At 52.7% G+C, this 17,570-nt stretch overlaps 2 protein-coding genes and 1 long non-coding RNA gene across 3 annotated transcripts in view; all 3 read left to right on the top strand.

The window, feature by feature from the left end:
• The window catches only part of SPATA13 (spermatogenesis associated 13), a 122,491-nt gene extending 118,234 nt beyond the window's left edge, over positions 1-4,257 (top strand). Inside the window, exon 13 of the mRNA XM_032611681.1 lies at positions 192-4,257. Coding sequence (XP_032467572.1) covers positions 192-370 — 179 coding nt within the window. The 3' untranslated portion in view covers positions 371-4,257. The remainder of the gene's footprint in view (positions 1-191) is intronic.
• A 1,168-nt stretch (positions 4,258-5,425) lies between these two features.
• On the top strand, positions 5,426-10,457 carry LOC116743123. The gene is made up of 3 exons (XR_004346687.1): positions 5,426-6,723; positions 7,301-7,409; positions 9,882-10,457. It is a non-coding gene; the product is annotated as an uncharacterized LOC116743123 (long non-coding RNA).
• Positions 10,458-11,315: 858 nt separating this feature from the next.
• On the top strand, positions 11,316-17,567 carry LOC116743217 (complement C1q and tumor necrosis factor-related protein 9). Its single transcript, XM_032611553.1, has 3 exons — positions 11,316-11,481; positions 15,288-15,350; positions 16,795-17,567. The coding sequence occupies exons 1-3, from the start codon at positions 11,316-11,318 to the stop codon at positions 17,565-17,567; spliced, it is 1,002 nt and encodes a 333-aa protein (XP_032467444.1).
• The last annotated feature ends 3 nt before the right edge of the window (positions 17,568-17,570 follow it).

Here is a 17,570-nt window from a genome sequence, read left to right as displayed (position 1 = left end):
GGATTCAGGGCGGTAGTCTGTGTCCCGATCGGCGCACAGGGTCTGAGTGTGTCAGGATGGCCGTTCGGGGCCCCTCTGGGGGAGGTGACGGGAGGGTCGGCCTGGGGCGTGGGGCCCGGCACTTGCTTTTCCCTTCGGGCTGCGGCCGGCGCTGAGTCTGTGGCCCTCTGCCCTCCCCACCCCTGCACCAGGCTACGGTGGAGGATGCCCCTCGGCCCCCCCACTCCAGAGCCTGCGGCCGGTCCACCAGCGCCACGTCACCGTGCCCGCCAGCCTGCCGCAGCAGCAGGTGTTCGCCCTGGCGGAGCCCAAGAGGAAGCCGTCGCTGTTCTGGCACACCTTCAACAAGCTCACCCCCTTCAGGAAGTGACGCGGGGACCGGGGAGGGGGGCCCCCGTGCCCCTCCTGGGCCCCGTCCAAGGAGTCTGCTCCGCATGTGGCACAGGGATCCGGTGCTGAAACCTCTCCCGGGGACGCAGTGAGGAGGACCTGGCCTCGCCTGCGGTCGCAGAGGCCCAGCTACCTTCTCGGGAGGGAGGGGGGTCATGACGCACAGCTCCAGTGTCCCCTGGACCGCTCCCCGCCGTGAGCCCACCGAGGCGGCCGGCGCCGGGGCATCGGAGTGGGCTCTGGAGATGCTGGGCGGGGAGCCGGGAGCATCGCCGAGGACGAGCTGCAGTCCAGGCCCCGGGAGGGGCTCCCCGAGGAGGGTGGGCAGGGCCACTTTGCCTTCGGTCTTGAAGGGGAGGGGAGTGCCGGGGTCACGGGGTGGCGGGCGGTGACCGCAGCCCCGTCGGGGCCCTGGGGTCCCCTGGCGTCTTCCTCATCCACGCAGTCGCCAAATGGTGGGCCGGCCTCTCCCGCAGGCTCCTGCGCACGTGGTCCGGGGCCCGCGGTGCACAGAGGCCCACGCGCTCCAAAGACGCCGTTGCTCTCAGGGGGCAGGGAGCCCGCTGCTGGCTTTGTACACTTGTCCCCGCCCGTGTGCCACTCCCCGAGCAGAAACCTGAGAAACTTCACGCGTGTGCACTTCCAGTGGGAAAACCGGTTTCATTTCGTTTGAGAACGAAGTGAACGTGTAGACCTCCCAGTTGAAACGTGTCCTTAGAGCATCCGTGTGCCTGTTCCTTCCTCTGCCTCTGTCCTCGCCGATCAAGGGACAATGACACGTACCTTCTGCCACTGAAAACCACGAGGCCCAAGGGTCCTGCTTCCTCCATGTTTGAAGCCAACTTTGTCCCACGCCCCCGAGCAGTAGTGCCAGCCGTGCCATGATTAGCATGTCGACAGGTTTCTGAAGATCGGTTCTGTATGGAAGAGACCTCACGAAATAGATCCAGACTCGGAGAGAGCAGCCCGCTCTAGCGAAGGCCACGCGGCTGACGCCGGTCGGCAGCAACCTCCTTGCCTTTTCTCGATGGTAAATTTTGATGAAAATGGCTTTTAAACGTGCCGGGAGGAAACAGGCTCTGCCAGAGAGACACCTTTCCATTGACCTCATGCGCCGGGCGGGGGTCCTGTTACATGTCTTGTGGTTTTCTACTCGGGAACCTCTTTTTGGTGTTGAAACCTCAAAAGTTCTCTTTTCTACCCAGTCCCTGCTTGAGAATAAACACACCTGTGTGGTCCTAACAGAGGGGACACCTGAGACTCCAGGTGTGGGCCCCCTCCTCCTCACACCCAGAGCTGTTCCCGGGGGGCGGGGGGACCCAGGCGGTGCTGCCTCTGCGGACCTCGGGGCCCAGGTCCCGGCACGGAAGCCGCTTCTGTGAGGAAGCTCCTCGGGAGGTGCCGTGGGTCCGCGTGTGTGTGTGTGTTTCCTTTCTGAATAGACTTCTCAATTTCCGTTGCGTTTATATAACTGACCTTTTTACTAACAAGACATAATGATACATTTTGAATACCATGCTTAATATGCTTTTCGTGGGCCGCCTCAGCAAGCATTGTTGGGCCTCTGTGCTAAACAGAGTTGTTTGTTTATACGGCAGTTGTGAACAGTTGGGTTGCTTTTTTTTTTTTTTTTAATAGAATTACTTTGAGGAAGTAAAGAAAATCAGTTGCTCATGTTATATTTCCAGTGAGGACTCACCTCCAGTGCAGAAGCACCCAGAGGCCCCCCATCTCCCCCCCACCCCCGTTGTCCAGAGCACAGGGACAAAGGGCTGGACGTACTGTCGGCAGCCCTGGTCTGTCTCTCGGCCGAGCCCTGACTCCTGGCTCCCCCTTCCTCCCCTCAAGCTTCCCAACAGAGGAGCAGGAAGCATGGACACCAGGGCATGTGGTGACAGTCCCTTGGTCAGATGTCCATCCTAGGTGGCTCCTGCTTGGATTTCCAGGTGATTTGAAAACTGCTAAAACGCGTTTAAAAGGATAGAACGTCCTTTGTCCTCTTCAAATCTGTGTGTCTAGCTTGGGTTTATTAGCAAATGCCTGCGTTCTCTACAGGGTAGATGGCTCGGTGTTCTGTTTTTACATTTGCAGAACTTCCTTCTTTTTTTTTTTTTTTTTTTTTTTTTGGGGTACGCGGGCCTCTTACTGTTGTGGCCTCTCCCGTTGCGGAGCACAGGCTCCGGACGCGCAGGCTCAGCGGCCATGGCTCACGGGCCCAGCCGCTCCACGGCATGTAGGATCCACCCGGACCGGGGCACGAACCCGTGTCCCCTGCATCGGCAGGCGGACCCCCAACCACTGCGCCACCAGGGAAGCCCTGAACTTCCTTCTTGATTTCTCGCATGTTCCACTTGGAGAGAAAAAGAGAAAAAACGAAGAGACTGCCTGTACAGGTTGTGTATGAATTTCACTGGGAATCTCGCTTTCTCTGTCTGTCTTTTTCTCTTTTTAACACTACACTGCGTGGTATCGGTGGACCACGCCCCCCCCCCCCAAAATAAAGATGGCATAACATTTTGATGAATTTCACTTACTCTATCATGTTTCAGAGTTTGCCAGCTCTGTTGAAAGACCTTTGAAATGGCCTCAGGTCCAAAGCAGCCTTCTCGGTTTTTGATGATGCCTAACATGTATAACAACCTTGCAGTAGATTGTAAGCAGTCGTACAACAGAATACCTGTGGAGTCCTGGAGAAATGGCATTCTTTGTCTTTGGCCTGCAAACTGGAAGAAGAGTGGCGGGGATTTGCCAGGGCTTTCCTGGGACACCTGTGTCTCTTGTTCTCGGTACATCTGATCTCTTCCCACCCCCTGCCGTAGACCTGATTTTGTAGTTGAAAACATTTCACCCCCATCTCCACACTCCTTCTGAATATCGTCGTGCCTTTTTATTCGTAATACGAGGACTGAGCTCCATGCCTGTTCAGAAAATCCCCTCAATCCTACATTGCTGTTGTCTAGACACAGAGCAAAAGTACATTTAATTCAAAACCTGTTTCACAATAGAAGTCTTTTGTAAAAGCCATGCGCCGGCATTTTATCGGTTGGGAATCTCTCCTCAGTGCAGATCAACTTAGTCACCAAGCCAGGATAGAAAAACCCGACCACCTGAGTTAGGGAAGAAATCACGGTGTGATATTTTGTTGAGGAGAGGAGAAACAGACGTGTCCCTCACAGTCCGGTGCCAACAAGCGTGGATAAATGTGGCTCACAGGCCAGGGATGCCAGGCACACATCGAGAAGGCCAGACTGCCCCAAAGCAGTGGTCCCTGTAATAAGCTTAGCCCGCAAGTCCTCCCTGTTAAAGTTTCACCTGGCAGGTGCTGCCCTTCTCGGGATGGATGCAGCGAAGGTGGAGTCCAAAAGATTCGGAAAATAATAAGTGGAAACTGTGATCTTGAAGAAAACAAACAAACCCAGGAGCATAAATATCGGATGCATATTTAGTAACAACAAACTTAACATTACTGTCTTCAGTTGTTTATTAGGTATCTGACACTTGAATTTAGAAAATACTGTAACTGATTCTGTAATTTACCAGTCGGTCTCTTTTTGTAAGTATTAGCGTCCACAGTGTTTGACTTACCTGCTTCGCAAGGCTTTTGGTGACCTGTTCCCTCAGTGTTAACTCCCCTGCATCAAGGTGACGTTGTCTGTATAGGTCGAGTGACAGCTTCCAGACTGATGGAGCGGCTGTTGACAGCTGGATTGGGTTGTACAAGATCGCTGTAACGTGATACGTATTTTCTCTGAAGTTTTTGTAAAAAAAAAAAAAAAAAATTTACAATGTGATTTGAATGATTTCTTGTAAATGCTGTGAATCTATATTTGTTGTTTTGTATCTGTATATTAAAGTTAATTTGCCAAACTGGCTGTAGTAATGCATTGGAGTGTGTGTGTGTGTGTGTGTGTGTGTGTGTGTGTGTGTGTGTGTAACATATATATATATATATTTTTTTTTTTTTTTTTTTTTTCAGTACGTGGGCCTCTCACCGCTGTGGCCTCTCCCGTTGCGGAGCACAGGCTCCGGACGCACAGGCTCAGCGGCCATGGCTCACGGGCCCAGCCGCTCCGCGGCATGTGGGATCTTCCCGTACCAGGGCTCGAACCCGTGTCCCCTGCATCGGCAGGCGGACTCTCAACCACTGCGCCACCAGGGAAGCCCCGTAACATATATTTTAAATGGAGAGTGAGTGCTAGGAGGCTTTCTAGGATTTGCAGCTCCTTCCCTGCCTGGACACTGACAGATTTCTTTTCAGCAAAAAAATCATCCATTAATGAACTGATGAAAACTGCTGGGGTGGGTGCAGGAGAAGGAAGGCCCTGAGGGGAACAGAGAGCGGCCGCTCAACTTGAAAGAAGCCACCAAATATCGGAATGAGACTGGCAAAGCCAAAACTGGAGTGAGAAGCACAGCTCTGGCTCCCGGGGGCACGAGGCAGATGCGGGCCCTTCCCGGTGGTTCCAGATCCGCAGGTGGCCCCACTCACTTAGCCTTGGTGAGTGGGCTGAATAAGAATTTCCTTCCCTAATTAACAGCTCCGCAAAGTTAAGCAAATAGCCCATTGTTGCTGTGACCGTCATCAGGAAAGCATCCCCACGAAGGTTGCCGCAGCGCCCCTGCTCAGTTGTTTACTCGTAACGGCCTTCGGCTCCCCTCCTTGGGCTGGACTGAAGGGGCTTTGCTTAAGGGGCCAGGGGTGTGGAAGCTCTGGAACCTAACCCCCCCTCGGAGGGCAGTTCTCGCAGCTCAGGAGGGCACCCCGTGGAGGGAGGAGAGGGCTGAGGGTAGGGCCGTCCTCAGAGGGATTTCGGGGAGATGGCCCAGCCCGGGAGCCACTGTCCCACCGGGCACCAGACAGACGGTGAAACGGGCGATCCTCCCATGGGGCGTGTGCTCCAGGGGGACGAGCACGTAGAGCATTACTAGAACGCAACGTGCATTGTAAACATTTGAGTTCTAGAAGGACTTCAGGGATGGGGGCCTTTCTGGGGGGGGTTGGGGCAGGAGGCAGGGCCCACGCAGACCCCTGAAGGGGAGCCCCGAGCAGCCCTGGGTGAGCTGCTGGGATCCAAGTGCGATGGGAGTTGAGACACCAATGGTGGAAGGTCCATCTCAGGGCTGCGGGCCGGGGCGCTGGGTTGTACCGGGCAGAGTCTAGGCGAGGAGAGCTGCTCCAGGGGCAGAGAAAAGGCGGACTTAAAACCAGAGGCTGGGGGATGACTGGCGAGACAGAATCCAGCAAAGAGACAATGAGAAAGGAGAGAAGGCCGCTGTCAGGATGCTCGGCGAGGATGCAGGTGCCCGTCATCACCTGGGTGCGTGCTGGGCGCTGCTGCCATAATCGGATACAGGAAGGGATGGCGTGGAGGGTGGGTCTGTGACTGTCTGGACCACCCGGTGGAAGCACGGGGCTGGGATGCAGATGGGGGAGGGCTGAGCAGAGAGCAGGCAGCTGGGGGTGAAGGTGCACCTGGGGCCCCTGCCTCAGCCCTGAGCGAGGCAGAGAAGGGGGAAGCGGCCCGGGGTGGGGAAGGGGACAGGAGGGCAGAAGGAAGAGACTGTCCGCAGGGCCGAATGCTGCCCACGCGCCTGCCCCAGAGGAAGGACCCAGGTGTCTGGGCGGAGTTAGGCGTCAAGAGGCCAGGTCCTTAACCTGTGACGTAATTAAACCCCGCCACTGCCCTGTGATGCTGGTACTGTTTTGCCTGCCATACAGAGAAGGAAACTGAGGCACAGTGAGGGTAGGGGATTTACCTCTGTTCAGGGGGTCTCTCCCTGCACCCCACTCTCCCTGGGGCCTCTGCATTCCAGCTTGGCTCTCAGAGTTGGTTCTGTGAGAAACAGCATTGGGTGCATTTGTTCTCTCGATGCTATTTTTAAGTCAGAAATCAATGTTAATAGACACTGATGGGAGAAGATAAGAATCAGTGATCACATGGGATTGAAAAAATAGTTGCACCATGTTTTTCTTAGTGCCGTGTGTGTGTGTGTGTGTGTGTGTGTGTGTGTGTGTGTGAGAGAGAGAGAGAGAGAGAGAGAGAGAGAACAGGCATTAAACTCCTAGGCAGTCGAACGCCTACACTAAAAGGAGCTACACAGAGTCAGAGATCTAGTTAAGTGATGTCAGTTCTAAGGGTCCGGGATCCGATCGAGGCCTAACAGCATCGTCTTCAGTTTGATCCTATTAGCTCGTGATTGATCGCGGAGAGGAAGCAAAGGCACAAACATCAGTCTAAGGGGAAACACCTGCCGGGGGGACTCCTCCCTCCAGACCCACCTGGAAGCTGCCTCACCTTCTCTCGCTACCGAGAGTCTGTCATACAGAGTGAAGTAAGTCAGAAAGAGAAAAACGAATACCGTATGTTAACGCAGATATATGGAATCTAAAAAAAAAAAAAGGTTCTGAAGAACGTAGGGGCAGGACAGGAATAAAGACACAGAGGTAGAGAATGGACTTGAGGACATGGGGAGCGGGAGGGGAAGCTGGGACGAAGTGAGAGAGTGGCACGGACATATATACACTACCAAATGTAAAATAGCTAGCGAGTGGGAAGCAGCCGCATAGCACAGGGAGATCAGCTCGGTGCTTTGTGACCACCTAGAGGGGCGGCATAGGGAGGGTAGGAAGGGACATGGGGATGTATGTATATGTATAGCTGATTCACTTTGTTATAAAGCAGAAGCTAACACACCATTGTAATGCAATTATACTCCAATAAAGTTGTTAAAAATAATAATTAAAATAAATCGAAAAATAAAATTAAAAGGACGGAAAGAAGGAGCTCAATTGGCTGAACTAAGTGGTGTTGCTGGAAGATGCCCCTGGCTCAAGTGTTGCCTCAACTTTTGAAGTTCTTCCAGGACACCTTGTGCTTACTTGTTCCCTCCCCTTCCTGCTGTTTTGCAGATCCATCCACTAGGGAATTGTGTGGCAGGAAGGTGTGATTTTTATTTAGTTTGCTCCTGATTCCTTGTTTGCATCGCACCTGCGTGCCGCCTGCAGCCCTGGGGTTCAGGTAAGAGCCTTAGGAAACAATTTCTTTAAATTCAGTTTAAGGCATCAGAGTTCTAAAGCAGCTCTTGTATTACTGGTGTGTGATAATCCCGCTTAAGTAGGTATCTGTCTACAGGGCTTTGGGTAGGAGAGGGGTTAAGCCAGTTCTGAAATACATTCTTCAGAGGCTAAACAAGAGGCGGAGGCAGATTTTGAAGTTCTTCTGCTAGAACTCTGCAGACTGGCTGCGAGGAGGGATGAAACCGTAGCATAAATCATGAGAATTAGCAGACCTTTCTAGAGAGCTTTCTAGAGAAGCCCATGGATTATTTTGCACAGATGTTAACACGTACATTTGTATATTCGTGGCAATACTAACTTACCCAGTGTAGTTTAAAACAAGGCCTTCAGCATATGTTGAAGAAGAAATACATATGTACAAAGTATAGAGAAAGTGGAAGAAAATGTATTCAATGAAGGCAATTTGGAGATTTAGGTTCTTGGACTGTCACGTCTGGGAGGGATGCTGGGTTCACTCATCCCTTGCATTTTTTGCAACCTTTAGAGGCTAGAGGTTTGGAGAGCCAGTAAAGATTGCTCAGCTGGGTTCTGGCAGGTCTTTATTAAATCTCTGTATTTGGGCAAGTAAGAATGATGAAGAGTAGAAACCTTTAATCTTGGCCGTGAATTAGGGACAACACGTCCTTGGAGAAAATTAATCAGGAGGGGCCCTGAGTAACCTTTCAGAAAGAAATTCAGTAGTGAAGGAGAATGTAGGCCAACCATAGGAGAAGCAACCCCGAAATAGGAAGTAAGAACCTATTTTATTTGGGTCTAACAAACAGTGACTCCAAAGCCATTTGCAGTCTGTATCCCTCTGCCCCTAACCATTTCCGTATGTCAGGTTTGTGGGGTCACAGGGGCTTCCCAGGGTCCCTCTTTCCCCCTCGACTTGACATTCAACAGAAGGACTGTGTCCATTCTCTTTGCATTCACACGGACTGTATTGCTCTAAGGCAGGGCCTGCTGTGGGATTTTTAATGTATCACCTGAAGGGTTTTTGACCCAGTGGGTCCTCAGCAACTTTGTTGGGCTGACTGACTACAGATGTCAAACCCTCCTCACTTTGGTTGAGCACGCACCCTTTGACAGCTGAAGCCTTGCATCCATCAAAACTTAGGTTAGCTCCAGGAGGGAACCTAAATAACAGGCTTGGGTAGGTTAGCAGCACGTGTGTTTCTCTCTCATGTCAAAGATGGGCTGGGAGGGCAGGGCTGGTCTGTGCTGTCATCAGAGACCAGAATTTCTCTGTCCCCAAAGTGTTGCCCTCCAGTTCATGAGGGAGGGCGCACCCCTTCCCGTGAAGGTCCTGGCCCATCAGGTGCACGTGTCACTTTTACCCGCTTCCCACTGGCCAAAATCTAGTTTCACGGTGATACCTGGGCTGCAGGGGTGGCTGGGAAATGAGTCTATTGTGGGCAGCCACGTGCCAACCAACATTTCTGTTACCACTATGATGGTAACATCCAGCCACCTGGATGGTAACATCCAGCCACCTCCCTGGTGAAGATTTGCATGTGGTTGGAACCAGGATAATATTTATTTATTTATTCACTGTCATTCATTCACTCAACCACTCAACAGATATTTGACTGTGAGTGCTGAGAATAAGAAGGTAGGAAGATGCAGTTGCTCTCTTCAAGCTGTTACCTGTAAGTGACGCTAGTCTAGGTGCTGCGTGGAGAAGGGGCAGGGCAGGGGGGGCAGTGATCCAGAGAAGACAAGAGGGAAGGTGGAAGCCGGGGAGGGAAGGATGGGAGACAGACGGCGTCCTAGCTCCAGTGCACTCTGGAGAAACACCAGAAGTAGGAATTAAACATTGAGGAGCCAGCCAGAGGCTTTGTGAGAAACGCAAATGGAACTTTTTATTTTGGAAGATAACACATGAATGTAATTTCCACTCTATTCCTTGTGCAAACCGTCATGTCCTTCTTGAAAAATTTTTTCTTTAGAGATGGTGCCACAGCTTATCTCACTGCTTCTTTGGGAGCAAAGCATGTTCCTTTGTTCATGATCCTTTGTTGAAGTTTGTCTATCTGCCGGGCCTGGGGTGATACATCTCCACCCATGTCAGATGTGCAGAACCAGGGAAAGAATCACAGAAGGACGGATGTTTGCTTTTATCTCAGCTCTCCTCTGGCTGGAGAGCAAAATGGAGTTTATCCCAATTTGACACCTGTAGGAGCTCCTGATCCTTTTTATTACTGGAATAATCGTAACACATTTTGAAACAATTAAAAGGGAAAAATCTAGAGCCCCTGCAGAGGCTGGTCTGTGCACGTTAGATTTGACTAGGACCAGTCACTTCTGAGTTAAACAGAGGAGGAAGGTGTAGGTTATTTATGGAATTTGGCTCTAAGAAAACTCAAGTCAATTTCCTGAAATGGCGTAACTTTGTGATTTTAAAGGGAAACATCTGTCCTTCCGTCCCCAGATACTTCTATTTGCATCAAGCTGCACCCTGAGGCTCGTGGAGTCTTCCACATGACGGCGATGGGACCCTCTGGATGACAGTCTAGCTGGGTCTTAAAAATGTATACGTAGAAATAGTTTTATAGGCACTGTAAAAAAGCATTTTAAAAAAAGATAAGCTCCCATAACCTCACCATTCCGAAGCCACCACGTGCGTTTGGATATATCTGCTCCTAGTCTTTGTTACTATGCATATAGGCACACGTTGCTTTATTGTGCTTCACAGACAGCGCGTTTTGTCACAAACTAAACATTTGTGGCAGCCCTACATTAGGCGTTTGCTCGCTTTGTCTCTCTGCGTTCCATTTGGGTAATTCTCACAATATTTCAAACTTTTTCATCACCCTTACATTTGTTCTGATGATCTGTGATCTTTGATGTTACGACCGCTACTGCTGAAGCCTCAGACAATGGTTAGCGTTTTTCAGCAATAAAGTATTTTTAAACTTAAGGTATGTACATTGTTTTTCAACATAAGGCTATGCGCACTTAATGGACTACGGTATGGTATAAACACAACTTTGATATGACCTGGAAACCAAGAAATTTGTGTGACTCAATTTGTTTCTGATCTTCACCTTATTGCAGTGGTTCTGGAACCAACTTTTCTACTCTCTGTCTCTGAATTTGACTATTCTCAGTACCTCATGTAAGTGGAATCACACAGCATTTGTCCACTTGTGACTGGCCTAGCTCACTGAGCACAGTGTCTTTAAGGTTCACCCACGTTGTAGCCTGTGTCAGAATTTCCCTCCTTTTTAAGGCTGACTCATGTCCATCCTGTGGGTGGACCACATTTTGTTTATCCATTCATGCATCGATGGACACGTGGGTTGCTTCCACCTTTTAGCGATTGTGGACAGCATTGCTGCTGTGAACACGGGCGTAGAAATATCTGCGGGAGTCCCTGCCCTCGGTTCTTTTGCGTGTATGCCCGGAAGTGGGATTGCTGGAGCAAATGCTAATTCCATGTTTGCTTTACTGTTCAAAATGTGCTTTCATGCACAGTGCGCTCCAATTTGGTTTTTACAGTAGCCCTGTGAGGGGAGCATTAATCTCTCCTCTGGCTGCAAGGAGGGGTTTGCCCAAAGTGAAACGGCCAGTTGGAGTTTCTTTGCCCAAAGCGAAACAGTCAGCGGGGGTTTCCTGACTTGGAACGTGGCTCTCTCCCGGATCGCCCACCATTAGAGTCTCCCCAGTCACACGCGCCCTTCCAAGGACAGTGTCCTTCGATTGTGAGCGGCCAGTCTGCTCCCAGCTGCCCCCCGACCCGCCCTGACTGTGCTGTCCAAGCTGGGCCACTGCAAAGAGCAGAGGCTTTGTCCGTGGCCCCGGCGATGAGAGTTTCTCCCTTCAGTCTGTTTCTGTCTTTCCGTTCAGCTCTGTCATCTGAGCCATGAGGATCTGGTGGCTCCTGTTCGTCTCCGGGGTCTGCGCAGGGATGGTGAGCTCACAGGACACCTGCAGGCAGGGCCACCCTGGCGTCCCCGGGAACCCGGGTCACAATGGATTGCCCGGGAGAGATGGACGTGATGGAGCAAAGGGCGACAAGGGGGACGCAGGTACCCACCACCTGTGCCTGCAGCTGCCCCCCGCTCATCCCCCTTCCTTTCACCTCCTTCATTCATTCATTGCCTGTGTGCTCTCCCCTCTCCATCCATCCATCCATCTATCCATCCATCCATCCATCCATCCATTGCCCAGAAGACACCGATGGAGAGCCTGCTCCGGCCAGATCCAGACTGGGTGTGGGCTACAGGGCAGCACGAGCCATGAGGACCCCTGTCCTCGTGGGCTTTCCCACTGAGTGGGGCTGCCTGTCTGCTGGCCACCATCTCCGATACTACAGGGCCGTTTTCAGGAGCTTGTGATGTCATAGATCTTTCTGCCTCAGGCGACAGGTATGAGGGATCTTTGGCACCGGGTCCTAGAGAGACATCCGACGGATAGGTCTCTGGCAGAGAGCACCCAGCACGGTGCAGGCCTTGCCGTGAGGCAGGCGGTGCAGAACGCCAGAGAACAGGAAGGGTCCTGGAGCCACACAGCCGCTCCTCGGGTATCTGTGCTGTGTCCCGGGACCTCCCCACGGTTTGGGGACTTGGGGACAGGATCCAGCCTCTGGGAGGGACAGTCCCAAAAGCCAGGATGTGTGAGTGGTTTCCATGACAAAAACCTGTAGGCTTGATTTCTGAATGGGGTTCTTGAGCCCTGGCCTGACCATAGGGTCCTACACCTAAGATGTAAGCAGAGGACCCATCTGGGTGCAGGAAGAAAACATCGAAACTTCTAGTGACCTCTTAAAAGATAAATTTAGGTGAAGAAAAAATTGAGGTTTTAAAACGCTTGCTATATGAATCCGTGTGAATGGCCTCACTTGGTCGGTGTGCAGATACACATGTGTCATTTGAGGCCTGGGCCATGTCCCGTGGGAAGAGTGGTGGCCCACAGTGTGAGCAGGCTGGCCGGGACCCTCCCGCGTTCACTGACCTTCAGCGTGTTGGGATGTTTTGCACTAAGTGTGCCTGGACCAGGGGGTTCTCAGATTATGCCGTTGAACGATCACAAAGAGATGGGTGCTGAAAATACTCCCGCAAAAAACCTGATGGTTGAAGGTGAACTTGATAATGCAAAGCAGTAAAGAATCCTGAGAAGGGCAGAGCTGCCATTTCTATTAATGTGAATTCTTCAAATGTGCATTAGAAGGAAAAAACAATGATGAACGTCAGTCAGATCTGTCAAGACGTCTGCCCCCGCAACCCGGAAATTATTACGACTGTGGGCAGGTGAATTTACATTTACGTTCATTGACGTGCCCTTGTCCTGACTGTGGATGTCCCAAGGGTATCACAGACTCATAGGAAGATGCACACCAATTAAGTAAGGCATTTCAGGACTCGTGAACACAAGCCGCTGTCATTTTTCTCAGTACGTCGTATGAGAGCCTCACCAAACTTAATGATAAACATTTAGAAGCCTCTTTTGATATTTCTTGATTATACCAGGGAATTAGATATGCCTCTGGCAATATTAAAGTGGCATAATATACAGAAAGCAGTTTCAGGATGGACTGAAATTAATGCTTTGCCAGTTAAGTGCTGTTAGAATATGGATTTTGAAAAAGCCTTTAAGATTTGGAGAAACAAGGATCACTCAGCGTGGGAAGTCTGCTGCACAGATGTGTGACATTCCAGGTGTTTGTAGGTGTTTCCCTGCTCAGGGCGTTTGTGGTCTAGCGCTTACTGAGTAGGCTGGATGGGGCGGAGGGTCACCAGGGGCAGTGTCCCTTCTCACCAAGCCCCGCCCTGCACTCGGCGCTGGGCTCTCCTACCGGATAACAACACCTCCAGTAAGTCCACGCCGCTTTGGGACATTAGGCCCGTCTCATTCTGGGGAGTGAAAGGTCCTGTCCAAGTGAACGGCAAACCGTCCATCTTATTGAAATCCATCCCTTATCCTCCCGCTGGTATCACGTGTGTACGTGTATGTGTACATGTGCGTACACGTGCGTGCGTGTGCCCGCACACGCGCACAGGATACCCTGTGTCTTTGAGATCCCTCCCCCCCACCCCGCCCCTTCTCACTGCGAGGACCGCCTTGGATCCACCAGCGGGCTGGGCCGGGAGAAGCGCGGGAAGGCATCGCTCAGATGATGCTGTCGGAACCTGACTCCGCGGCCCTCCAAGCGTGACGGCCCGACGCTGGCCTTTCTCCTGGGAGGCTCTTTGTGGGCCTCCTGTATCACCCCTCGGAGTGGACGGTGCACTCGCTGCCTGCACCCCCGGGGCTGGGGCACGTGCTCTCCGCGGCCGCAGTTTTCTCACCCGGTTCCTCGGAGGCGCCCGCCGCCCAGGGAACCTCAGCGCTTGTGCAGCGCCGGGCAGCCTCCCCGGCTTCTCCTTTACACTCTTCTCGGTGGAAGTGTCGCATCCGTCTCCGTGACTCAAACTGCGGGCTCACAGCCTCGCTTTCTCTACAGACGTCTGAGTCCCCTTTGCTCCAGAGCCGAGGCAACATTTCTGCAGGCCAAGGGCGCGGGTGGGAGCCAGGTCACAGCCCCCGTCTGGCGCTCATCCTGTCTCTCCGGCTTAAGGGCGCATGTGTGCGCTGGGTGGTCTATCTCCAAATTTGGGAGGTTTAATTTAAAACGCTCGTTATAACATATTCTATACACACAGAAGAAGATAGATGGAGAGAGAAGGAAGACAGATGCTCCTGTATCCAACACCAAATTTCTCTACCTCTCCGCTACTCATTCTCTCTCCTTCTTCCTCCATGGTCCCCGTTCTTTCAAGTTTCACATACTTCCTTAAGACTTGCACGCTACATATATAGTTTATTTAGATTATATACAACACGCATGTTTCTTAGAAGGATATTATGTCACATTTCTCACACTAAAAATTAACTTAATCTTTGTCTTGCCGTTTTCAAGTGTATTTGCGTGTATGTTTTTAATTTATTTATTTTTAGCTGCATTGGGCCTTCATTTCTGCGTGTAGGCTTTCTCTAGTTGCGGCAAGCGGGGGCTGCTCTTCATTGCGGCGCGCAGGCTTCTCATTGCGGTGGCTTCTCTTGTTGCAGAGCACGGACTCCAGGCGCGTGGGCTTCAGTAGTTGTGGCTCGTGGGCTCAGTAGTTGTGGCGCACAGACTTCGTTGCTCCGCAGCACGTGGGATCTTCCCGGACCAGGGCTCGAACCCGTGTCCCCTGCATTGGCAGGCGGATTCTTAACCACTGTGCCACCAGGGAGGTCCCGTGTGTATGTTTTATAATGAACATGTTTTTAGAACATGACCTGTACATAGCTTACAAACATACGTGTGTGGACATAACATAGGATGCTGGTGCTTGGGGCAGCCTGTTCTGAGCATCAGGACTCCTGTGTGCAGCAGAACCTCATGGCCTGACGTCCCAGTGGGTCTCCACGGCACCTTGACCACCACTGTAAGGCGCTAGAGAGATCCTTCTGGAACCCTCTCTCCCATGCCAAGTAGTGTGGTGTAACCATGGTCATCTGTGCTTTCATAGGAGGCTAGTACTTCCACTCCACCCCCCACAGAGTGATGGAAAAGGAGCACAAATGACAAAGCCACCCCCCCAAGTCCCTGTCACGTGAGAAACATGCAATCGTGATCATCATCGAGCCGGCTGCTTGGGAAGCCCACCGGTCCACTGCACAACCCGCTTCTTGGCGCACTCAGCACCCTTGCTGCTTGCCCCTGCCTGCCCTCCCCCCGCAGGTCTGGGAGGGGTGGGGTGTGCGGGTCAGGCTGGGGCTCCCCGGGACCCTCCGTCGCTGACTGGGACCCACATCGAGGGAAACTGGAGCTAGAATTTTAACTTCTGCCTATTTTCTCATTTTCCATCAGGAGAACCAGGACATCCTGGTGGCCCAGGGAAGGACGGGACGACCGGAGAGAAAGGAGAGCCAGGTCAGAGATGGCTTTCCGTCCTGCTGTGTCCGCAGCCGGAGCCGTCAATGATAGGATAGGAATTATTAAGTGCTTACCAAGGACAAGTCCCTTAGGAGGCTCCAAGGATGCTCCAGCGATAAAGGCCACACGGTCCTTCTCTCCAGAAGCTCAGGGTTCACTGCAGAGATGGGCAAACTTTCCATAAAGGGCCAGCTAGTAAATATTTTCAGCTTTGCGGGCCACGGGGTCTCGGTCACAACTACTCAGCTCTGCCGTCATAGGGAAAAGCTGCGTAGAGGATGCCTTAGTAAGTGGGGCTGCGTTCCAGTGAAACCTGAATTTTACATAATTGTCACGCATCTCAGAACAGGATTTGTGACCATTTAAAAGTGTCAACTGTTCTTAGCTTGTGGGCTGTCAAAAACAGGTGGAGGCTGGACGTGACCCGCGCTCCATGGTTTACTGAAGCCTGATTTAGCGCTGGGCCCTGAGGAGGGACGCTGGATTCTGACTCAGCGCCCGGGGTGGCACTGCAGCAGAAGGTGGCCCTTGAGCCGGGCCCTGGAGGCAGGGAGGATGCTGGCAGCTGTCGCCCGAGGGGGAGGGAGGATGGTTACCACGGCAACACGAACAGTGTTCTCGCCCCACTGGGTCGTTCTAAGTGCCTTCCATGTGTTGACTCACTTAATACAACAGCCTATATTTTATTTGTTATCCCAGCCGTACAGGTGAGGAACCAGGTGTAGCTGGGGAATCAGCTTGTGCATAAGCGGTGGAGACTGGGCTGGATCCTGGCGTCTCACTCCAGAGCCGGAGCTCGGACCACGGCTGTCCAGTCAGGGCGTGGGAAGCGGGAGGCGCCGGGGAGGGGGGAAGGCGGAGCCACGACAGCGCCACGCACCTGGCGCGGTGCACAGGCCGGCAGACGCGGCGAGCAGTGAGCGCCCGCCCAGGACCACCTGACTCCAGTGAGGGGATTCTCGGGGGGCGTCACGTCATCGGGGCTGCGCGTCAGCTACCAAAGCAGCCCTGGTGAATCTGCTGTCTGCCTTCTTCCCTCTTCCAAAGATGCGTCCCCTCAGGGACGGGCAGAGAGCTGTCATTTCTTTCTTTTGTTTTTGGCCGTGTAGCTCGGCATGCAGGATCTTAGTTCCCCAACCAGGGATTGAACCCGCGCCCCCCGCATTGGAATCGCAGACTCTTAACCACTGGGCCTCCAGGGAAGTCCCAAATAACTGTCATTTCTAACGTGAGCCCCGATGCTGATATAGTAGAGGGTGTTTTGTGCACGTGTATGTACCTGCACAGTTAGGAGTAAATTAACTTTCAAACCCTGAGCACATGCTGAAACCGTGCACTGCCTTATCTCATTCACTTGCTCAATAATAGAAAAACCAAAGTTGTTTTCACAAGCAAAGTTTCACAAATCGTCTCTTCCTCCGTTCTTTCTTGTCCTACCCAGGAGCCGATGGAAACGTTGAAGCAAAGGGCGTCAAAGGTGATCAGGGCTCAAGAGGCCCCCCAGGGAAACACGGGCCAAAGGGACTTGTGGGCCCCACGGGAGAGAAAGGCCTCAGAGGAGAGACCGGCGCCCGAGGGCAGAAGGGGGAGAAGGGCGACGTGGGTCCCGTTGGCCCAGAAGGGCCAAAGGGCAGCACTGGACCTTCCGGCCCAACCGGTTTACCTGGCCCCGTGGGCCCCACCGGAAAGCCGGGTCCCAGGGGAGATGCCGGCCCCCTGGGGCCCCAGGGTGAGCCCGGAGCCCGGGGAATGAGAGGCTGGAAAGGGGATCGAGGAGAAAAAGGGAAAATTGGGGAGACGCCAGTCTTGCCCAAAAGCGCCTTCACCGTGGGGCTCACGGTGCTGAGCAAGTTCCCTCCGTCAGACGTGCCCATCAAGTTCGACAGGATCCTGTACAACGAGTTTGGCCACTACAGCGTGGCCACGGGGAAATTCACCTGCCACGTCGCCGGCGTCTATTACTTCACCTACCACATCACCGTTTTCTCCAGGAACGTCCAGGTGTCTCTGGTCAAAAACGGGGTAAAAGTCCTGCACACCAAGGACGGTTACATGAGCTCCGAGGACCAGGCGTCCGGTGGCATCGTCCTGCAGCTGAAGCTCGGGGACGAGGTGTGGTTGCAGGTGACGGGAGGGGAGAGGTTCAACGGCCTGTTTGCGGATGAGGACGACGACACCACGTTCACGGGCTTCCTTCTGTTCAGCAGCGCGTGATGG

The sequence above is a fragment of the Phocoena sinus genome, chromosome 18 (assembly GCF_008692025.1).
Source record: "Phocoena sinus isolate mPhoSin1 chromosome 18, mPhoSin1.pri, whole genome shotgun sequence".
Classification (NCBI taxonomy): Eukaryota; Metazoa; Chordata; class Mammalia; order Artiodactyla; family Phocoenidae; genus Phocoena; species Phocoena sinus.
This window is presented reverse-complemented; position numbering and strand designations above follow the sequence as displayed.

Bases quoted from the DNA above. Each gene is read 5' to 3' on its own strand.
- LOC116743217 (XM_032611553.1), top strand. From the start codon at position 11,316: ATGAGGATCTGGTGGCTCCTGTTCGTCTCCGGGGTCTGCGCAGGGATG. The intron at 11,482-15,287 runs GTACCCACCACC...ATTTTCCATCAG, and splicing joins GGGCGACAAGGGGGACGCAG to GAGAACCAGGACATCCTGGT. The intron at 15,351-16,794 runs GTCAGAGATGGC...TGTCCTACCCAG, and splicing joins CGGAGAGAAAGGAGAGCCAG to GAGCCGATGGAAACGTTGAA.